This window comes from Trachemys scripta, chromosome 3, assembly GCF_013100865.1.
Source record: "Trachemys scripta elegans isolate TJP31775 chromosome 3, CAS_Tse_1.0, whole genome shotgun sequence".
In the NCBI taxonomy this organism is placed as follows: domain Eukaryota; kingdom Metazoa; phylum Chordata; order Testudines; family Emydidae; genus Trachemys; species Trachemys scripta.
Genome location: NC_048300.1, coordinates 60,053,437 through 60,073,548, shown reverse-complemented (window position 1 = coordinate 60,073,548; position 20,112 = coordinate 60,053,437). Strand labels below are relative to the sequence as shown.

Here is a 20,112-nt window from a genome sequence, read left to right as displayed (position 1 = left end):
CATGTGCTCTCAGTGCTACGCTGGAGGCAAACGTGCTAAAGCGATCCAGGGATGTATAAACAGGGGAATCTCGAGTAGGAGTGGAGAGGTTCGTTTACTGTTGTATTTGGCACTGGTGTGACTGCTGCTGGCACACTGTGCCCAGTTCTGGTGCCCACAGACCAGTCAAGAAGGAGGTTGATAAATTGGGGAGAGGTTCAGAGAAGAACCACAAGAATGATTAAAAAATTAGAAAACAGGCCTTATAGTGATAGACTCAAGGCGCTCAATCAATTTAGCTTAACAAAGAGAAGGTTAAGAGGTGACTTGATTCCAGTCTATAAGTATCTATATGGGGAACAAATAGTTAATAATGGGCTCTTCGAGCTAGCAGAGAAAGGTACAACACAATCCAGTGGCTGGAAGTCAAAGCGAGGCAAGTTCAGACTGGAAATAAGACAGAGTTTTACTAGGGAGGGTAATTAAGCACTGGATCAATTTACCAAGGGTCGTGGTGGATACTCCAGCACTGGCAGTGTTTAAACCAAGATTGGATGTTTTTCTAAAAGATCTGCTCTGGGAATTATTCTGGGGCAGTTCTCTGGCTTGTGTTATATGTGGGGGTCAGACTAGATGATCACCATGGTCCCTTCTGTCCTGGGAATCTCTGAATCTGGGAACTGGCAGGTGACATTAGTGCTTGTAAGGGTGCTGCAGAATTCAGCAGGGGTGCCCCAAAGGCTAGTGTGTGTGTCTGTGTTGTGTTGTGTGAGGGAGATTGAGCAGCACCAGCCTACACTGTCCTGAGGTCCAGGAAGTATAATTAATGTCTGCTTAAGGGAGCCTAGAGCTGGAACAGCCGGGGGCTGCAGGTCAGTGATAGGGATGGGAAGAGCTGTGTGCAGGAAGCCCAGGGTTGGGATAGCAGGGGGGCTGCAGGTCAGCAGCGATAGGGATGGGAAGAGCTGTGGGAGTGGCAGGTAGTCCAGGCCCCTGCCTTCTCCGAGAAAATCTCTCCTCTGCCCTCCCTTTATGAACACTGAACCTAAGCTAATTCATGATTCGGTGCCTCCTTCCTCTCTCCCCCGTTCTGGGCCAGGGATGGTCAGGGGATGGGGGGCAATATCCATGTATCCTCCTCCCGCCTGTCCTGTCCCAGCAGCAGCCTGCTCAGAGACCCTCTGACTCTGCCCATCTCTCGCACAGGTATAAAGCCGTCTGGCTGATCTTCTTCACCCTCGGCCTGGGGACGCTGCTGCCATGGAATTTTTTCATGACAGCCACCAAGGTAAGGAGCTCTGTGCCCCGTGTGTCTGGGAGGGATTAAGTGTGTGTGGCGCATGCGGCCCATGCTCGTGTTGGCGTGGGAACTGGTGTGCACCAGGAGGGACGTGCGTGAGGCATGGGTAGTGCAGTCTGGGTGTGTCGGAGGCGGGTGCGTTCATTTCGCTCTCTCCGTTTCAGTATTTCACCAACCGCCTCGGGGATCCCCAGAACACTTCCTCCTTGGAACGCCTCCCTGGGCTGAACAGCACGTATGAGGGCCGGGAGCTTCCCCCCACCTACCTGCAGGCCAGGTTCAACAACTTCATGACACTCTGCGCCATGCTACCCCTGCTCATCTTCACCTGCCTCAACTCCTTCCTCCACCAGAGGTGAGTCTGGGCCTCTGCCCTGGCCCAATCCCTCATCTCCATCCCCTCTGGCCAAGTGGGGAACTCAGCCTCCCGCTGGGTCCCCTTCACCCCCAGAGCCCAGCTGGACCAATCCCCACTCAACACAGCCTGGCCTTTGTGACCCAATTCCCCTTTGAGGCAGGCCTGCCGAGGTGGATGCCTCCCGCAGCCCCCCATGGTCCTGCTGGTGGGGTCTCTTCTCACTGAGGGGCTCTCTCTTGCCACCCTGCAGGATCCCCCAGAAAGTCCGTATCCTGGGCAGCCTGGTTGCCATCCTTCTGGTCTTCATGATGACAGCTGCCTTGGTAAAGGTCCCCCTGGAGCCGCTCCCCTTCTTCATTGTCACCATGGTCAAGATCATCCTCATCAATTGTGAGTGGGGCCTTGGGCAATCCTGGATGCTACTGGGATCGGGGAAGCTGGCCCCAGAGGGGTGGAAAGAGGCACGGGCCCCGTTCCACCTCTCCCTTCACTGTTACCCCAGGCAGTGCCAACCCTCTCTGCTGCTACAGGGTCTTGCGTCTGGGTCTGATCTCCTGGCGCTGAAGTGTATGGCTACTCCTCCCCCAGCAGGAGGCGCCGTAGGGAGCCGGGCAGGGGCACTGGCCATGATGTAGTGTGGATCCGCAGTTCGTCTTGCAGCATGGGTGGGAGAAGGGCACTGTTCTGTGTCACCCCTATTTGCCGATCCTCATTATTACCTGTCTTTGTCCTTGCAGCCTTTGGTGCCATCCTCCAAGGCAGCCTCTTTGGATTGGCTGGGCTGCTGCCTGTCAGCTACACAGCCCCCATCATGAGCGGACAGGGCATGGCAGGGACCTTCGCAGCTCTGGCCATGATCTGCGCTATCGCCAGTGAGTAACTCCCATGCGGACCCATCTACAGCCCTCCAGTCGCCCACCTTCCAGTGGGATCTGCTGCAAAACCGCTTGTGCCCAGGAGCTGCAGGAGGGCCTGCTCGGTACAGAGGCGGTGCAGGTTGCCCTTCCCCTGATCCACCACAGTTCAGAGCCAGCTGCCAGGGCACCTCTAGGGAAGGGCACACTTGGGGGTCACTCTGGGGAGGGCACTAAAATCCAATTTTTGGGGAGGTGATCACTGCAGGGGGTCTCCACAGGCTTCTGCAAACATCCTGTCCTAGGAAAGGGGTGTCCTCTGGCAGATCGGGGGGTGGGGGGGGGAAGTCTCTCCCCTGTTGTTGCTTTCCCCAGCAACCTCCTCTGCCCTTCCCTCACCTCTGGCCTCTCTCCTCTCTGTGCTCCCAGGTGGCTCATTGCTGGCAGACAGCGCCTTTGGCTACTTCATCACAGCCTGCGTGGTGGTCCTGCTGGCCATTGGCTCCTACATCCTGCTGCCCCGCCTGGTAAGGACTCGCCCTTCTTGGGGAGGTGGGGGTGGGGACCACCCAGCCAGCAGAGGGGAGTGTGGCGGGGGGGCGCTGTGCTCCACAGGAGCCATAGTGCAAGGGGAAGCCAGCCTCATTCCTGTGCCTGCAGGTTTCCCCAGTGACACTCCAGTCCTGGCCATGGACAGCCCCCATCCCTGGGGGCAGATAGGTCCACCCCACACACACGCACATGTGAGCTCTCTGGGTGGTCTCTCTGCAGGATTTCTTCCGTTACCATTCAATGAAGGACAAGACCGAGTATCAGGTCCACGAGAGGCATGCTGAGCTGGAGACCAAGATCGACCTGATCAAGAAAGGTGAGGCACGCCAGGGGGAGGGGAATATTGACAGGTGGGCTGGAGGGGGAACTGGGGACTGGAGCTGGACCTGGGAAGGCTACTGGCTCTGGGGAAGCCTGCAGCCTCTCTGCATGCGGCCCGGCCCAAAATCCCAGGGGAGGGGGAAGCAGCATGCGTGAGCTGTGCTGGCTCTGGGACTGGGCTCAGGCATGAGCTACTGGCCACACCTGGGGTCACCCACCACCATGGGACCTCCCCTTACCCTTCCTGTCTCTCCCTACAGATGAGCCCAATGGGGTGGAACAGAGTTACCCGAGCAACACGGCCCCCCAAGTTCCCGGCCAGAAGCCCTCCGTCTTCAGCATCTTTAAGAAGGTACGTGAGTCGGTGACACCCCCTACCCCTCGTGCCTGGGTTATGGGTCCCTGGGCCACATCTCTACCTCCCTGCATATTTGGGTAACGGGTCCTGGCTCTGTTTTCACCCTCCAGATCTGGGTCATGGCTCTGTCCGTCTGCTTGGTCTTCACTGTCACCATTGGGGTCTTCCCGGCCGTCACCGCCGAGGTGAAGTCCACTATCGCCGGGAGCAGCAAGTGGGGTGAGTGACAGCAGACTTCCTATCATTCATCGCTGGGGAGACTAGGGACGGGGCGGGCTAGAAGCGAGCAGACCCCCAGGGTCAGTGCTGGAGGAAAGTGGGGCTCGGGTGTGGAAGGAGCTACAGGGGAGAGGCCCCAGTGACCTCTGTTGGCAACCTGAGAGCTGGACAGGCCCGCTGTGCCCTCTGACAGACTGGGCGCCAGGTTTCCGTCCCAGGCTTGGGCAGGATCCATGGGCAACGGTGTGGGCTGGGCCCAGGCCCCGTCCTGGCTGCTGAGGAGACGTGGAGAGTCGTGTTGGAGGAAGCGGGAGGGTGCGAGCCTGTGCCCCTGGCAGGGGCCATGTTGTTGGGTAAGGCCTGATTTCCCCCTGTCCCCTCTGCACTGTGGGGGGCACCTCACGCAGCAGACAGGAGGGGGTGGGGTGTCCTGTCACCTGTCACTCACCCTTCCTCTCTCTCCAGAGATGTACTTCATCCCTGTCTCCTGTTTCCTGATGTTTAATGTCTTCGACTGGCTGGGACGGAGCCTCACGGCCTTCTGCATGTGGGTAAGTATGGGGCAGAGCGGAGGGGGCAAGGGCCTGGCAGCTGGGCCCTGACCCGTCAGCCAATCAGAGTTCACCTCTCGGGGCTGCCCTGTGTCCTGACAGCCCAGCTGCCCATGCAGGACACAAGGAAGTGGGTGCTGGCAAATTAGCACAAGGGGCTCTGCATTGAATTCTGCTCCTGGCGAGGACTGTTGGGTTAGAGCAGGGTGCTGGGAGTCCAGACTCCTGGTTTCTGTCCCTGGCTCTTACCACCTCATGGCATGCCCTTGTGTGAGTCATTTCCCTGCGTCCTGCCTCAGTTTCTCCACCTGTACAATAGGGATCCTGCTGCTGACCCCTACCTCCCAGTGGACTGAGGCTCAAGTACAATTGTGTGTACGTGCGAGGGAAGGGCCAGGGGTGACTGTCATGGAGATGTAGGGAGCCCGTCCCCCTGGAATCCTGTCCTGTCTCTTTTGGCTGGGGAAGCTAAATGCACTGTGAATTTGGGCTGTTTTCCCAGCTGAATCTGACACGCTTTTCCCAACTCCCTGGGAAATGGCTGTAACGGGCACCCCAGAGAGAGCTAGCAAGCAAGGGGATGGTGCCCTGAGGGACACCAGCAGCTGCGGGCAGCAAAGTACTGCAGGGAGAGAAGTGGAGAGACCAGAGAAAAGCGAGGTGCAGGATGCCAAGGGCGTAGAAGGGACCCATAGGTGGTACTGGCAGAAAGCCATCAGCTGCCTTGTGGAGAGTGCAGAGGGCAGCAGCTACTTGGGAGGGAGGAGCCCAGGGAGCAGAAGCAGATGGGCTGCTCTGGGTGTGTGTGTGTGACAGGGCAGGAGGGGTGGGGATGGCAGCTGGTAAATATCTCCAGTGGCAGACATGGGACACTAGCTGGGGCTCTGAGTTACTACAGAGAATTCTTTCCCAGGTGTCTGGCTGGTGGGTCCCACCCACATGCTCAAGGTCTAACTGATCATCATATTTGGGGTCGGGAAGGAATTTTCCCCCAGGTCAGATTGGCAGAGACCATGGGGAATTTCTCCTTCCTCAGCAGCTTGGGGCACGGATCATTTGTGGGTTTGATCTAGAGTCAATAGTGGGTTCTCTGTAACTTGAAATCTTTAAATGAGGATTGGAGGACATCAATAGCTCAGCCAGCGGTTAGGGGCCTGTCACAGGAGTGGATGGGCGAGGTTCTGTGGCCAGCGACGTGCAGGAGGTCAGACTGGATGATCGTGCTGGTCCTTTCTGGCTTAAAGTCTGAGTGGGAGCTAGGTCCAAGGGAAGAGCAGTTCACTGCTGGGGTGTGGAGGAGGTGGGAGAGGATGGAGCTGAGGGGTCTCCAGCTGGGAAGGAGGTTTCCCCTTCAGAGATGGATAGGTGCTGGGGAGGTCCGAGAGGGGATCTGGTGAATGGGAGCGGGGGCGGGATCCTGTGCAGTTCCAATTAGACGTTCCCATGGTGCTGTTTTCCCGGCAGTGTGGCTTGGAGGAAACCATCTCCTCAATTGCAGCCTCCTTGTAAACAAACCCAGGCTGCTGCTACACAAACAGCTGGCGGGGGCAGAGGAGGAGCAGCGGGGAGGGCTGCACTGCTCGCAGGCAGTCTAGGGCTGGGCTCACAAAGGGCACCAAATGGGCTACAGTCCCCTCCATGGCAGCAGTGCCCAAGGCTGCCCCTTCCTTGGCCCCTCTCTGTCTCTTTCTCTTGCCCCCTCGGGCCTGCCCCATATGATGCCATTGAAGCTCTGGAGTTCTATGGCATTTGCTTTGGGGTCTGGCCCTGTACCCACTCTGCCCTGGAATTGCCACCTGCCATCCTCCAGGCACGGCCAGCAGCAGGGAACTGAGAATGCAGGAGCAGGGATAAACACCCCTGTAGCCAGTATGTGTCTCTGGCTCTTCCTGCCTCTTCCACGCCCCATACAATGCTTCCCCCATTACTGTTCAGGCTGTTTTGTTTGAATAAACTCTTGACAGCATGAGACAACGGGGAGCCTGTCCGGTCTGAGCCAGCTGGCCTGGCCAAGCTAGGATCCCCTGCTGCTGGGAGCTGCCTCTCTGAACCTCCCTCCCGGCAGTGGGGTCACATCGTCTGACTGCCCTCGGCCCCAAGCTACCTCGCCAGGCCACATCCCCGCTGGCAGGAGATGGTTCCAAAACAGCTCTATGGAACTCGGATGTGGCTGCGTGTGGTTTGGCCTGGCTGATCCGCCGGAGGCCCTCCTTTCCCGGGGTGGGGCCGCTCAGTCAACAGGACGCTGGTTTTGGCTGTGCCCACAAACCCGCCGACTGGCCCGCCCCAATCCCGCAGCATACTTTGTGCCCACGACTGCCCCACTGCCGTGCCAGCCCAGCCCAATGTGCCCTGCAGGGTCCTGAGCTGAGGGGACAACGAAGGCTTGTGTCAGACGCAGGCAGCGAAACCTGGCTTAGGGACCTTAGGGTGACCCCATTGCAACCACTCTGGAGAGGCCTAGGTGGAACTGAGAGGAGCGGCTGGGATGTCCCAGCGTCATGTCCATGGGGCACGTTGTCACACCCAGCTGGAGAAAGACAAAGATGGGCGTCCCACTGCGCTGAACCTGCCAAAGGGAAGGGACTGAGCAGGGCAGGTACCAGCCAGAACCAAAGTGTTCCCTTGGGAGGGCTCACCCCTGCATACTCAGCAGGCAGGAGAAGGGAGACTGACCAGAAACTGGCCAAGCCAGTGCCTCCGCCACTAGCTGGGGCAGGGGTCAGAGAGCATGGGGCAGGGGAGTTCAGGGAGCTGGTGAAAGCCGACCCGAAGTACGGGCATTTCCCATGGATGGCTGTCCCCTCAGGAGAGGGCGTGGGGCTGCATGCGTGCAGGGCTTTCACAGCTGCCATCAGCCTGTTGTTTTCCATCTGTTAGTTATTGACTCTGCAGAACCCTGGCTCAGCATTCTGGCTCCTGCCGCTGCCCAGCGCTCCAGCAGCACGAGTCAGCAGGCTGGAAGAGTCCCAGCCCAGTCCTAGGGAATGGGCCTGAAGGGGTTGCAAGAGCCAGGGACTGCGTCCCAGTGACCTGCCTGCTGACCCCGCTATTCTCCCTGGGGCCTAAGCCAGCAGCTCCAGCGCAGGAGCTCAGTGACTCCAGTCCTCCCCAGCCACATTCGCATCGATCGGGGGCGCAGGCAGTGCAAAGGGCATTGCAGGGCAGAGAGAGGGAGCCCGTGTCACTCATCAGCACCCCCTTTGAGTGGGTAGGCACCGCACTGAGCTGCCTGGGTTAGAAGGGGGGGCCTAGAGTTGAGTAGGACAATGGGAAGCTCCCTCAACAGGCTCCTTCCTAGCCCTTACCAGTGTGGCTCCCCCCTCCACGCTCACCTCTTGCTGTCGGATGCACCTTAGTGCCCTGCGGGTGCCATGGGGAGACACCCCTCTCCTGCCTGGTTCCCTGGTGCCCTGTGGCACACTACCCACTCATAGGTCTGGGTTTTTCTCTCTCTCTCTCTCTCTCTCTCTCTCCCAGCCCGGGAAAGACAGCCGGCTCCTGCCCTTCATGGTGGCTGCCCGCATAGTCTTCATCCCCCTCTTCATGCTGTGCAACGTGCAGCCCCGCAGCCACATGCCCGTTTTCTTCCACCATGACGCCTGGTACATCAGCTTCATCATCCTCTTCTCCGTCTCCAATGGCTACCTGGCCAGCCTCTGCATGTGCTTTGGGCCCAAGTGAGTGTGACCTGAGGCGGGGGGAAGGGACCCAAGGGACCTCTTACCACGCAACAGCCCATGCTGCTGCACTGGGTACTGGCTGGTGGCAATTCTGCCTCTGGGCACAGCCCCTTATCCAAGCCGTGCCTGAAGGGACTGGAGGTTCCCCTATCTAATGGGTGCTTCTCCAGTGCCTTGGTGCAATGGGTTAGGATCACTATCCCCATGTTACAGAGGGAGAAATGGGGGGGGGGATTCGCCCCAGGCCACCCAGCTGTCCTGGCTCCCAGTCCTGTGCTTCAGCCACAAGTCTTCTCCTTCCTCCACAGCCCAGAGCTGAGCTCAGACTTGTGCCTCCTAAGAGAGGAGTAAAAGCGACAGGGGCCAGGGCTGATCCCTGGGTGGGGGGCGGGGAGAGCTGCCTCCAGAGCTAGGCAGCCAAAGGCGACTGGCCCTGCAGAGCACTCAGCCAGGGACACGGCCTCGTCCCCAGCGCAGGGAGCTGCTGGGCTCAGCCGGGTGGCCTGTAGTCTGTCAAGGCAGGGGGGATGCTGGCGCCGGGAGCTGCAGTGTGGCGCTTTGCCTGACACTTTACAGGCGCGTTCTTTTTACGAGCCCATAACTCAGAGCTGGGCACTCATCCCAGCAGGGTGTGCGGATGGGATTACTGCTGTGGAGAAGCCCTGACGGGAAGCAGTCAGCACCCTCCCTGCCCTTCACTGTGGCTAGCCCCTCGGCCCTCTTCCCTTCCAGAAGCAGGTGCCCTTCCTGCCCCCCTTTCCCTCTCCCCATCACCAGTGTGTGTGATTATCAAGTGGCAGCCATTCCAGCGCTCCTCCCTGCTCCTAGCCTGGCCGGCCTGGTTCCTAACCCCGCCCCCCTGCTGCACATACAGCGCGAGCTCAACCCCAGACTCTGCTTCAATCCCGTGTGACACCCCAGCCCAGCCCCACCATTCCTCACACAGCCTGAAACGAACGTGCTCCTGGTTTGAGCACCACCCTCAGCGCAGACTTTTGCTCTTCCTGCCATGTTCCAGCAGAGGGAGCATGAGAGCACCACCGACTGCTTGGGCCAGGCCTACATACACTCTGCCAGTGCTTTTCCAACACCTAACAGCTGGGCAGTTCAATGAACTCGCTCCCCGAGCGCATTACCAGTGGAGCGAAAGGAGCCCAGGCCTCCTGCCTGCCACCATTGGTGGTCCTTTGCAGGCTGCTCCCCCTTACATGCCATCCTGTCCCCTCCTTCCCTACAGTGTCCGTACCCCAGCCCTGGGGGGACCTTGCAAACTGGACTAAACTGTTCTCTGTCTGGCACCTGAGGCTTCTTTCTGACGATAGAACAATTGGTCTCTAAAGGGCCCTGGCTCCCCTGGCCACAGGGCGGGGAGAAGAACCTATGTGTGCCCCAGGATCCCCCCAACCCCTCACTCGGACCTACAAGCAGGGTTTAAAGCACGGATCCGGGAGTCAGGAGACCTGGGTTCTCAACCCATCTCTGCTACAAGGGGTGGGGGATCCAGCAGAAATATCTTAACTGCTCTGTGCCTTGGTCTCCCCACCTAGAGCTGGGACAGCAGGGGGCAGGGTGGGAAGAGACGGGGGGGCAGCCTGCCTGCTCTAGTTCCCACATTGTTCTGCTGAAGTGCGCATTGAGAAGCCCTTTAGGTCCCTCCTAGTCCTTCTGACGGGGGTGGCGCAGGATCATTCCCCAAGGACAACTCTTAGTTCATTCCAGGTCCTCCTTCCCTTTCCCCTCAGCCCTGAGAATGGAGGGGGAGATGTGGGGAAGCTGCAGGGCACCGATTCCTGCAGAAGGGCTTAGGACAGGAGCCACCAAGGGTGGGGACTGGTGCATAGTGCCGCTGGGCTGACGCTTCTCTCCTCCCCCAGGAAGGTGCTCAACCACGAAGCTGAGACGGCCGGAGCCATCATGGCCTTCTTCCTCTCGCTGGGCCTGGCGCTGGGAGCCATGTTCTCCTTCCTCTTCCGGGTGGTGATCTAGTGGGGCGGCAGCATGGACACTGAGGCCGTGCTTGGCTCAGCTTCTCATCCCCTGGCCAGCGCATAGAGGCTACGGTGCTGGGGGGGACATCTCTTGTGCACTGCTATGAACTCTCACTGCCTTAGCAGACCTTATGTCCTGTGACCTGGGGGGTGACCTCCACCTGCCCTGAGGATGGCTTGGGGCTCCTATGGCTGGGTCACTTTGCCCTACCCCCGGCTTGTGTGATGGCTTCAGGACATGTGTGCCATCATGTACCCCCGTACTGTGTGTGACCGCTGGATCCCATGCACACACAGATCTCCCCCTGCCCAGTGTTGTGTGACTTTCTCCCCACACACAGATGTCAGGATTCTGTCTCGAATTCATATCACACCCGCCAAGTGTGGGGTCTTTGGCTCAGAAGAGAAGAGAGTGCCTGAGGTCACTGCTCCCTTGGGGGCTGCTTGTGACTTGCTCTCCCCATCCCGGCCTCCTCTCAAGGGGTCCCTGGAGAGTTCACCCTTGTCCAGTTTCTCTCCCCCTGCCCCCAGCAAGGGAAATGAACTAACCCCCAGGCCTGGCTGAGGGAAGGGGAGCCCTGCAGACTGCGCCCCTGCCCCCTCCCCCTTATATACGTGTGTGCTGCCCATCCCTATAGCTGCTGATCCTCTCAGACATTTGTGGCTTTATTCCTTCCCACTCCCTCCCGTGAGCTAGGGAATGTCATGACCCCAGACTCCAGATGGGGAACTGGGGCAGGGCTGGAGATAGAGCCCAGGTGGCTGGAGTGCCTGTCAGATGCCTCAATTACTGCACCTCCTTCCTCTTCTCCTGCCCTGGCCTTTCCCCTGCTCCTGACCTCCCTCCAGGTGCCATTCACCCCAGCTGCTTGCACTGCCCCAGACTTTGATCTGCCCCCTGCGGCAGTCCCTGCCTTCCCCAGGAGGAGGTGCTACAGGAGTGGAGCAGGCACGTTAGCAGTGGGGGGCGCCCAGAGAGTGAGAAGGCCAATGCAGGACAGCACTGCCACGAGCCACCCCATGCTCCGCGAGGCCTTGCCTGGCTGAGTGCCCCTTGGTGCGGGCGGGGGCCCGGCCCATTTGTCTCTGTAAATGTATCTGTACAGTTGCCATTTTCTATACAAAGAGTGAACATGCCTCCTCGTGTGTCTGCCACTGACTCCCACGCCGCCACTGGGGGAGGGGAGCACGAGCACCACGCAGGCCTCAGCCACAGGTGTCGGCCCCAGCAGAGCCGGGCCCCCAGGGCTGAGCGTGGCCGGGGGCTGGTGTGGAGACATCTTGGTGTCTCCGTCCTCAACCCCTACTCAGCTCACTCCCACTCTGGGTTCCCATCTGGGGATGGGGGCTCCATGGGCAGTAAGGGAGTACGGGGTCCCAACCACAGGGCCGGGTCCAGGCACCAGCTTCTCAAGCAGGTGCTTGGGGCGGCCGCTCTGGAGAGGGGCGGCACGTCCAGGTATTCGGCGGCAATTCGGCGGATGGTCCCTCACTCCGTCTGGAAGTGAAGGACCTCCCGCCAAATTGCAGCCGCAGATCGCGATCACGGCTTTTTTTTGTTTTTGTTTTGGCTGCTTGGGGAAGCCAAAACCCTGGAGCTGGCCCTGCCCAACCATATCCCCAGCATGTGAACACATGGCCAGTACTTTGAGTGCTGAGAGCAGGCTATGGGGGCGGCGGTCTGGGCCAGTACTGGCAGGGTGGGGGTGCTGGGGTCTGATGCCCTGAGAGGTGCTGGGGGGTGCTAAGCTAATCCATTCTGCAAAACTTGCCCTGGCAGGTGCATTGGCTGAGCTGTTGCGCCACCTAGTGACCACAATAGTGAACTGCAGCGTTCTGTCCTGTCTCAGCATCCCTGCACCTTTGCCTCTCCTGGAAGCAGTTTCCCCAGAAACATTCTCCCAGCTCCTAGGGACAGCGATGGTTCCTCTGAACACCAGGACTACCTGCCCCTGGCACACACGTACACATGCCAGCTTCACACTAGCATAGCCCACTGATGCCCCCCATCTACACCGCCTGTAACCCATGTCCAGGATAGCAACTATCCCTGGCACCAGACCTAGTTGTGCAGAACCCCCAGCGTTTGCTCTTTGATTCTCCCCTGAGGTATGTGTACAGCCAATGAAGGTGGGATTGCAGCTCGCGGAGGCATACTCACGTGAGCTAGCACAACCAAACCTAGCAGTGAAGTCACAGCCGCACAGATGCAGGCTCTGGATGGGACTATATCCCAGGTGCAGGCTGTGCTGAAACCCAGGCTGCTGCTGCTACCTGCTCTTCTTAGCCACGCTAAATTCAAACTGGCTGGGGCACATGCCAGCTGCAGTCACACCTCCTATTGCAGTGCAGACGTAGCCTTGGGAATTTGTGTTACCTCAAGTTAATTGAGTGCCATCGTCCCAGCCTAGGGTGAACCACAATTGTTTGTGTCTTGGACAAAACATTCCTGGAACGTCTAGCTTAGTACACACAGTTGTGTTCGGTGCTGTGCATTCATTAGCAATGACCTCCAGTTAAAGCAGGATCACAACCACTAATGTAGCCGCAGGCCAGGTCTGCACTCAGAAGTAATGTTGACCCAGCTCTCTCGCTCGGGTGTGAAAAATCGAGTGTAGATAAGCCCATACCCTGTACTGCAGGCGTCTGGGTCTGTCCCCAAAACACACATCACAGCCATGGGGGGGTGAATGGCCCATGGGATGGTTATGCCACTGATCTTTCCTCCCTTCAGATGAGTAAGCCCTGGTGACACCGCCTCTGCCCCAGCTGCCTGCTAGCGAAGGCCCAATTGTTCATCTCATCAGCCCTGAAGACCACCCCCACTCACACCCCACCATACATCAGCCCTGTGCTGGAGGGACCGCAGGCTTTGTGGCACACTCCTTGGCCTTACTGTTGGGAGTGGGGGTTGGGGGGTGGAGGCGGGCTGAGGAGAGGCTCATTACAATAGGAGTTTGTGAAGGCTGCTTTTGTCTGCCTAGTGCTGTACACACCCTGAACACATGATTCACAGGGGTCACCAACCAGCTGAACAATAGGAGTGACATACACTCAACACTGACCTGAGCTGCTATTCTTCCCACACAGCGCTGCCCGTGCCCCTCACCTGCAGCCCCCCTGCTATCCCTCTGGGCTCCCCTCACACAGCTCTGCCCGTGCCCCTCACCCCTGACCTGCAGCCAGGGCCGGCTCTGGCTTTTTTGCCGCCCCAGGCAAAAAAGCCTCCCGCTGCCCCCTGCCCGGCAGGGGAGGGCACCGAGCCCGGCCGCAGGCCGCTCTCCCCGACCGGCCAGAGTGCCGGGGGGAGGGCGGCGAGCCTGCCGCGGCTCCGCTGGCGGCCGGAGCCCCGGGAGGAGGGCGGAGAGCCCGGCCGCGGCTCCGCTCTCCCCGGCGGCCAGAGTGCCGGAGGGAGGGCGGAGAGCCCGCCGCGGCTCTGCTCTCCCTGGCGGCCAGAGTGCCGGAGGGAGGGCGGCGAGCCCGTCGCGGCTCCGCTCTCCCCGGTGGCCAGAGTGCCGGGGGGAGGGCGGAGTGGAGGCCAGAGCGCCGGGGGGTGCCGGAGAGCCCAGCCGGGGCTCCGCTCTCCCCAGCGGCCGGAGTCGGAGCACCGCGCCGCCCCCCCTCCAGGTGCCGCCCCAAGCACAAGCTTGGTGGGCTGGTGCCTGGAGCCGGCCCTGCCTGCAGCCCCCCTGCTATCCCTCTGGGCTCCCCTCACACAGCTCTGTCAGTGCCCCTCACCCCTGACCTGCAGCCCCCCTGCTATCCCAGCCCTGGGCTCCCCACACACAGCTCTGCCAGTGCCCCTCACCCCTCACCTGCAGCCCCCCTGCTATCCCAGCCCTGGGCTCCCCTCACACAGCTTTGCCCATGCCCCTCACCTCTGACCTATAGTCCATCCCCCCTCCCCACACACTATTCCAGTGCTGGGTCCCTGGAGGTCTGCATATCCCAGTTTGCATCTGGCTCAGCACAGAGCTCATGCCCATGGCCTCCGGAAAGTCAGGCAGAATCGTGAGCTCATCGGCCAGGTTTGTAACAACAGTCACATTATCCAGTCATTCTACCCATGGCCCTGAGCCCTAGAAGAGCTGCTGTCTCCCTAAAGCCAGAAAACAAGGGCCCTGTGTGTGAGAAGAGCCAGGGTGGGGACACACACACCAGACATCCAACCCCAGGTCCCAGCCATTCCCCTGTGTTTCCCTTCCTGCCCTGGCATCTCATTCCTACCTCTTCCCACCCACCTGTCCCAGGGTTACCGACACTGTAACCATGCATTCAGTCTGGAGATGGGACAGCTGAGCTGGCAGAGGAACCTCCCACAGGACAGGATGTATCCAGGGTGGAGATGGCATGGCAGGGTTGTGCTGGCATCTCAGCAGGGTTCAGATCAGTTCCACTCTCGGTGAGGAGGAGGCCAGAGGACACATACTCCTGTCCTAGGTCCCCAGGAGTGTCCATCCCAGACTAACAAGGTCACTTCCAGCCTAGGGCTCCCCCTAGACATGCTCGGGGGGGGGGGAAGGAACTGGGGAGACCCCCAACAGTGGGGGACTCTGGCCTCCTCATAGGCATTTGCTGTCTGATTCCAAAGGGTTTGGCCCAAATGAAGCTGACTGGTGCTCCAGTACCTGTTGCCTGTTCGGGAAGTAGGGTCTCTCCAGAGTAGCACCTGCCCAGCTGCAGACTGGAAACTTGCAAGAAAAGCAGGAGAAGCCCATTGGGAGAGACCGGAAGTGTGGTGCACGGGGTCTCCTCAGCTGACCCCTCTTCTCAGCTCTCCTTTGGGTTTCTGGAAAAGCCATCATCATCCCAATGGTGACATTTGCCTCAATCCAGAGGTGAGGCTCTCCGGTTCGTCACATGTCTGCTGGGTGCTCTCATCCCTAACGGGAAGCACTTCCTTCCCTTCCTATAAGTCTTGGTCCCCACTTTCCCTGAGCTGCCCCCGATGGGATGGCGTTGGAATTGCTCCCAAGGGTCAGAGGCCCAATACTTCTGGCAACAGAGATTCTCCTTGTGGTTGGACCTTACGGAGCAGAAGGCTCTAAGTCCTGTCCCCACTTCCCAGCACGGGGTTTGAGGGGTGCCACAGAGCAACCCCTGCTCAGTCAGGTTTGTTACAGTGGAGGCTGCATTGTGACTGAAGTGGCTCCCCCCTGATGTGGCCCAGCCAGTGTGGATGGGACCCAAACTGGGTCACAGCATCAATCCCTGCCATGATGGATTGATCATGGTTACACCCGCCCCATCTGCAGTGGCCAGGCCCCACCAGGGAGGAATGTGCTCCAGTCAAAGTGGAGACGCCTTTACTCAATTCACACTGTTAAGAGGGGCTGAGAAGCCCAGAGATCCCCAGGGCAACTACATGGGTCCCAGGTTCGCAGTCCCTCCCTGTTGCAGGGCCATCGGTTGTGTTTCTGCCGGGTGCCTGCTGGCAACACAGCAATGCAAATACTTGTCATACTGCAGATTGGGCACTAGGTGGTGCCATGGGGAGGGGTCCAGAGCTGCAGGCAATTCCATTCAATGAGACTTAATTGACATGACAAACTATTCAGGTGTTGCCAAAGGGTAGGTAGATCCTGTGTCTGAGGGAGATCCCTGCACTACCAGCCTCGGGGGTGGGGAGGAAGTTATGACCCAGAGACAACCCCTTCCACCCCATTTTGAGGCCAAAACTGGTTCACCAAGGAGGACAGCAGTTACTGACTCAGGTAGCTGACAGACATCACCCTCCTCTTGTTCCCCTCCTTTCTCTTGTTTGTTTTGGAAACAGGAGCTTAACGTTAATGAGTGTTTGCAAACAAACCCAAAGCGGGAGCGAGGGAGGGAAAGAGACAGGCAAGTGTGGAAACAAGCCGAGGTCTGGACAAATGGAGTGATGTCTAGTGGTTAGAGCAGGGGTGGCTGGGAGTCAGGACTCCTGGGTTCTATTCCAATAGTTTGTCCTTATCTAGCATTTTCTGTTGGAGGGGCTTGTTTTTTTTTCACCGATTAAACCAAGGTCATTAAATCAGGGCAGCTCCCTAGCAGGGACACGCTTAAACCAATTTAAGGCCACTCCAGGGTGTTGCATCAAGATGGAGATAATTAAATCAGTGCAAAAACCGTGCAGCCCAGGCCTTTCAGTGCTTTACAAGCAGAAGCATTTTACAGAGCGGGACTCTGAGTTCCGGGGGTGGGGAGGTGCCCCCAGGTCACACCGTGAATGGGTGACAGAGCCAGGAGTCCTGTCCCTTGGCTCTAATCACTAGACCATACTGTCCTCCCTTCCGAGACCTCGGCCTGCCTGGCTTCCTGCAGCAGGGAGCTGATCTCATTATGAGTCTGTAAAGTGCCAGTATAGCTAGGATGTGGGGTAAATCTGGGGGGCATTTCCCCCACCCCATCGGAGCCCCCCCTCTGTGTCCCAGCTCCTGGGGGGCATCCCCTCCCCCGAGCTGGCAGGAGGTTGGGGGGCTCAATAGGTGCCAAGAGAGTAGCCACAGCTCCCCCCCCCCGTGGTCATCAGGCTGCAGAGCAGCTTTGGAGGCTTGGGGGTAACTGGGAAGAGGAGTGGGCAGCAAGGGGGGGGGGGGGCCCTCCCCAGCTAGGCTCCCCCTGCGCCAGGGCTCCCCCTTGCGGTGCTGCAGTGGCGGGCACTGGGCTGCTGCGGGTTCCCCGGGGAGATGGGGTGCAGGGGGAGGGGGAGGCCTAGCATGGAAACTACTGGAAGAAAGTTGCAGCACAGCCCGACCAAGCCACCGGTATCCCTCCGCCGCCGCCTCTCACAGCAGCTCAGGAAATAGTCCTGCCCTCTCCTCCACTCAGACACGCGGAGCGGCTGCTCCTCCCCCGGGTGACACACAGCGCGGTGACTGTGCAAATCCCAGCCCGCAGCGGGAAGGGCGCCCAGCGAGCCGCGGGGGGGGGGCGCGGAGAGCCGGGGCGCCTGGGTTCTGTTCCTGGCAAGCGGGGTCCCCGCTCCGTGCCTCGATTTCCCCGCCTGCAGCTACCGCCCCCGGGTTCCATGTGCGCCGCTGGGCGGTGGCTGAGGAGCCCCCGGGGGCTCGCCCGGAGAAAGGGTCCCGGGCACCGTCCGCTCGCGGGGATCAGATTTCCCGGATCAGGGATCTCTGGTCCCCCCGGGTGCCAGCTCTAGGCCCCCCCCGCACGGGCGCGCGCCTCTGGGGAGCAGCCCCAGCGGGAGGCCCGAGGCTGCAAAGATCCAGGTAGTGGCCTTCACCGCCTGCGTCTGCACATTTCCTCTTGAATTAAGTGAGAAACACGTGTGGGCCCCACACTGCGGGCTACAGTAGGGGATGAGGTCGGAGTCCCAGGGAGCATCTGTCCCCAACAGGAAATATCCCGCCCAGGATTCAGCAGGAAGGCAAGGGGGAGGGATTGTCCCTCACCCAGGGGCAGCAGAGATGGCGCTGTGCTGCAAAGCAACTTGCCACCTGAATGGGACAGGAGTGACAAATGGACGCAGGGGTCCAGCCCCGAGCACCCAGCCCCAACTGTGTATTTGAGGCCAAGCATATTGCACAGCCCCACGCTGGTGGGTGTATTTATCCCTGACCAACACTACAGGGTTCTGTGCTTCGTTTACCCCTCAGCAGCCCCTAAATACTTTAGCATGCTAATGGACGGCCTAACTCTGCATCCTCCTCCTCATTTACACGGGGGCAGTCTCAGAGTGGTGTAAAATGCTCCCATTCTAGCCTGGTGGTGGTTTTATACCTGCTTTTCCCTTTCCCACATGATTTTGAATTTAACTGGTAGTCTTGTTTTAGGAGGAGCAGAACTGGAACATCATGGCAGCTGAGAGTTAGGAGTGAGGGGTATCGGCAGAGTTGGGAGTGGGGAGCCCCAGGCTGGGATAGCAGGGAGGCTGTTGGTCAAGGGTGAGGGGCCCTGGCAGAGCTGTGTGTGGGGTGGGGAGCCCAGGGCTGGGATAGCGGGGGGGTGGGGTGTGCAGGTCAGGGGTGAGGGGCATTGACAGGGGACAGGGCTGGAATAGCAGAGGCTAGTCTACAAATTGTTGAATTAAGCAGAGAGCATCAGAAAATCATTGTTCACCAACAAAAAAAGTTAATCCTGTTAAGTCCAAACACTGGTTCCAGAATCAAAAGTATATTTAAAATAAAATTAACACACAAAGCGAACTGCAGATGCTTGTGGGATTTCTGAGGCTTTAGTAAAATGGTGGGTGCTCCTGTTTTATAAACTAACCCTCAACTGTTGGGGTTTCTGTAATCCGCTCCTACTGAGTGAAGCTAGGGGCTTGCCTTTGTTAGCAAACTTGTCCCAGGGCTCTGCTGAAACTCAGTTTTTATACCAATTTAACTAGGGGTATGTCTACACTTTGAACTGGGAGTGTAATTTCTAGCTCGGGGCCGTACGTGCTCTAGCTTTGATGAAGCTAGCATTCTAAAAACAGAACTGCTCTCTGGCATGGGCAGTGGAATGAGTTAGCCCCCTGAGTTATGTACCAGGAATCCTGGACAGGATTGTACTTGGGGCAGCTACCTCGTCCCACCATCTGTGCCACTGGGGCTGTGCTTCCATTGTTAGAGCATTAGACTGGTCAAAGTTAGCACACGAACATCTATCTGAGCTGACACCTCAAGAAGAAAATCCAGTGTAGTTAAATTGCTATAACCCTCTAGATACCCTTGTGAAGATACTATTTATTCCAATATAAACGTTTTACTGGTATAAAGATCTTTCTGCTGATTTAATTAAATTGGTGCAAAAATAGAGAGTAGACCAGCCCACAGTTCAACTAAAAATGATTTAGTCACTACAATACAAACCCCTAATGCAGATGCATTTAAACCAATTTTGTCTGACATGGTAAATTATCAGATTAGAGTGAACCAGGGCTCATCTATCCTTGAAACGCTAGAGCAGGGTTCTCCCATCGGTATGGGAAATCCATGTCCCCAAGAGGCGGTAGCTAGGGCGACGGAAGAATTCTAGCCCTGTCTACACTGGGGGTTAGGTCGGCTTAACTAAGTCGCTCAGGGAGATGGATTTTTCACCCTCCTAAGCAATGTACATGGGTCAACCTCACGTTTTAGTGTAGACCAGGCCCCAGTTTGAGCATGAATTACAGTGGTTTAAAAGCTTCTACATGAGGGGTTTGCCCTGGTGTAGCTACATTGATGTAGTTAGTTACACCGGTGCAAAAAGTCCATGTGTAGACCGTCCCTAAGGCAGCGTCTAGGAACTGGGGTGCTGAGAGCAATAGGCATTTCCCAGGGCTTCCCCCATTTGAAATCTGCCCCAGCCCCTGCTGGATAATTGAACTGTTTCTCGCCAAGGGAGCAAGAAGGTAATACCCATCTGCTTTCCACACACAACTGTGAGCTTGCAGACCTACCATAAGGCCCTTCAGTGAAGCAGCCAAGGGCATTTGCACCCCAAGAAGGCTTGTTATGCTGCTTCTACTGTTATAACCGTGTCCACACTAGCAGGGTTGCACTGATTTAATTCTGTTGGTTTCTATATCAATACAATTACCGCAATGCAAAAACTGCACAGAGACCTAAATACTACCCCTCAACACAAGCAGGGAGAGTGCCGGCTTCCACCCCAAAACATGATGGGGCAATTTGATCCGTGGAATAACTTTGTGCCTTTCTCTGCCCCATGGAACTCATTATGTAGTGAAACTCATCCTGAGAGCTACAAAGGGCAGGGGAGGGAGAGAACCTGGGACATTCTTCTAGTGGGGTCCATCCAAACTCTTTGGGGACAATTGCTCCAGGATTTCACAGGTGCCAGGTGGGAGACCATGGAGCAAGCGCAGTAGGCACCTCCAAAGCTTCATAGATTTTAAGGCCAGAAAGGACCACTGTGATCACCTCTTCTGACCTCCTTGGTAACACAGGCCATAGAACCTCACCCACTGATTCCTGCAGCAAGCCCCTCACTTCTGGTTGAGCTAGAATATATCTTCTAG

General features: G+C 58.1%; 1 protein-coding gene across 6 annotated transcripts in view; it reads left to right on the top strand.

The window, feature by feature from the left end:
* SLC29A1 (solute carrier family 29 member 1 (Augustine blood group)) overlaps positions 1-11,300 on the top strand; it is a 56,998-nt gene extending 45,698 nt beyond the window's left edge. For all 6 annotated transcript variants that reach the window (XM_034764845.1, XM_034764842.1, XM_034764843.1 and 3 more), the window contains 11 exons: positions 1,186-1,267; positions 1,444-1,634; positions 1,888-2,027; positions 2,375-2,509; positions 2,921-3,018; positions 3,263-3,359; positions 3,625-3,716; positions 3,833-3,941; positions 4,407-4,492; positions 7,973-8,172; positions 10,050-11,300. In XM_034764845.1, coding sequence (XP_034620736.1) covers positions 1,186-1,267; positions 1,444-1,634; positions 1,888-2,027; positions 2,375-2,509; positions 2,921-3,018; positions 3,263-3,359; positions 3,625-3,716; positions 3,833-3,941; positions 4,407-4,492; positions 7,973-8,172; positions 10,050-10,161 — 1,342 coding nt within the window. In that variant the 3' untranslated portion in view covers positions 10,162-11,300. The remainder of the gene's footprint in view (positions 1-1,185; positions 1,268-1,443; positions 1,635-1,887; positions 2,028-2,374; positions 2,510-2,920; positions 3,019-3,262; positions 3,360-3,624; positions 3,717-3,832; positions 3,942-4,406; positions 4,493-7,972; positions 8,173-10,049) is intronic.
* Positions 11,301-20,112: the final 8,812 nt, after the last annotated feature.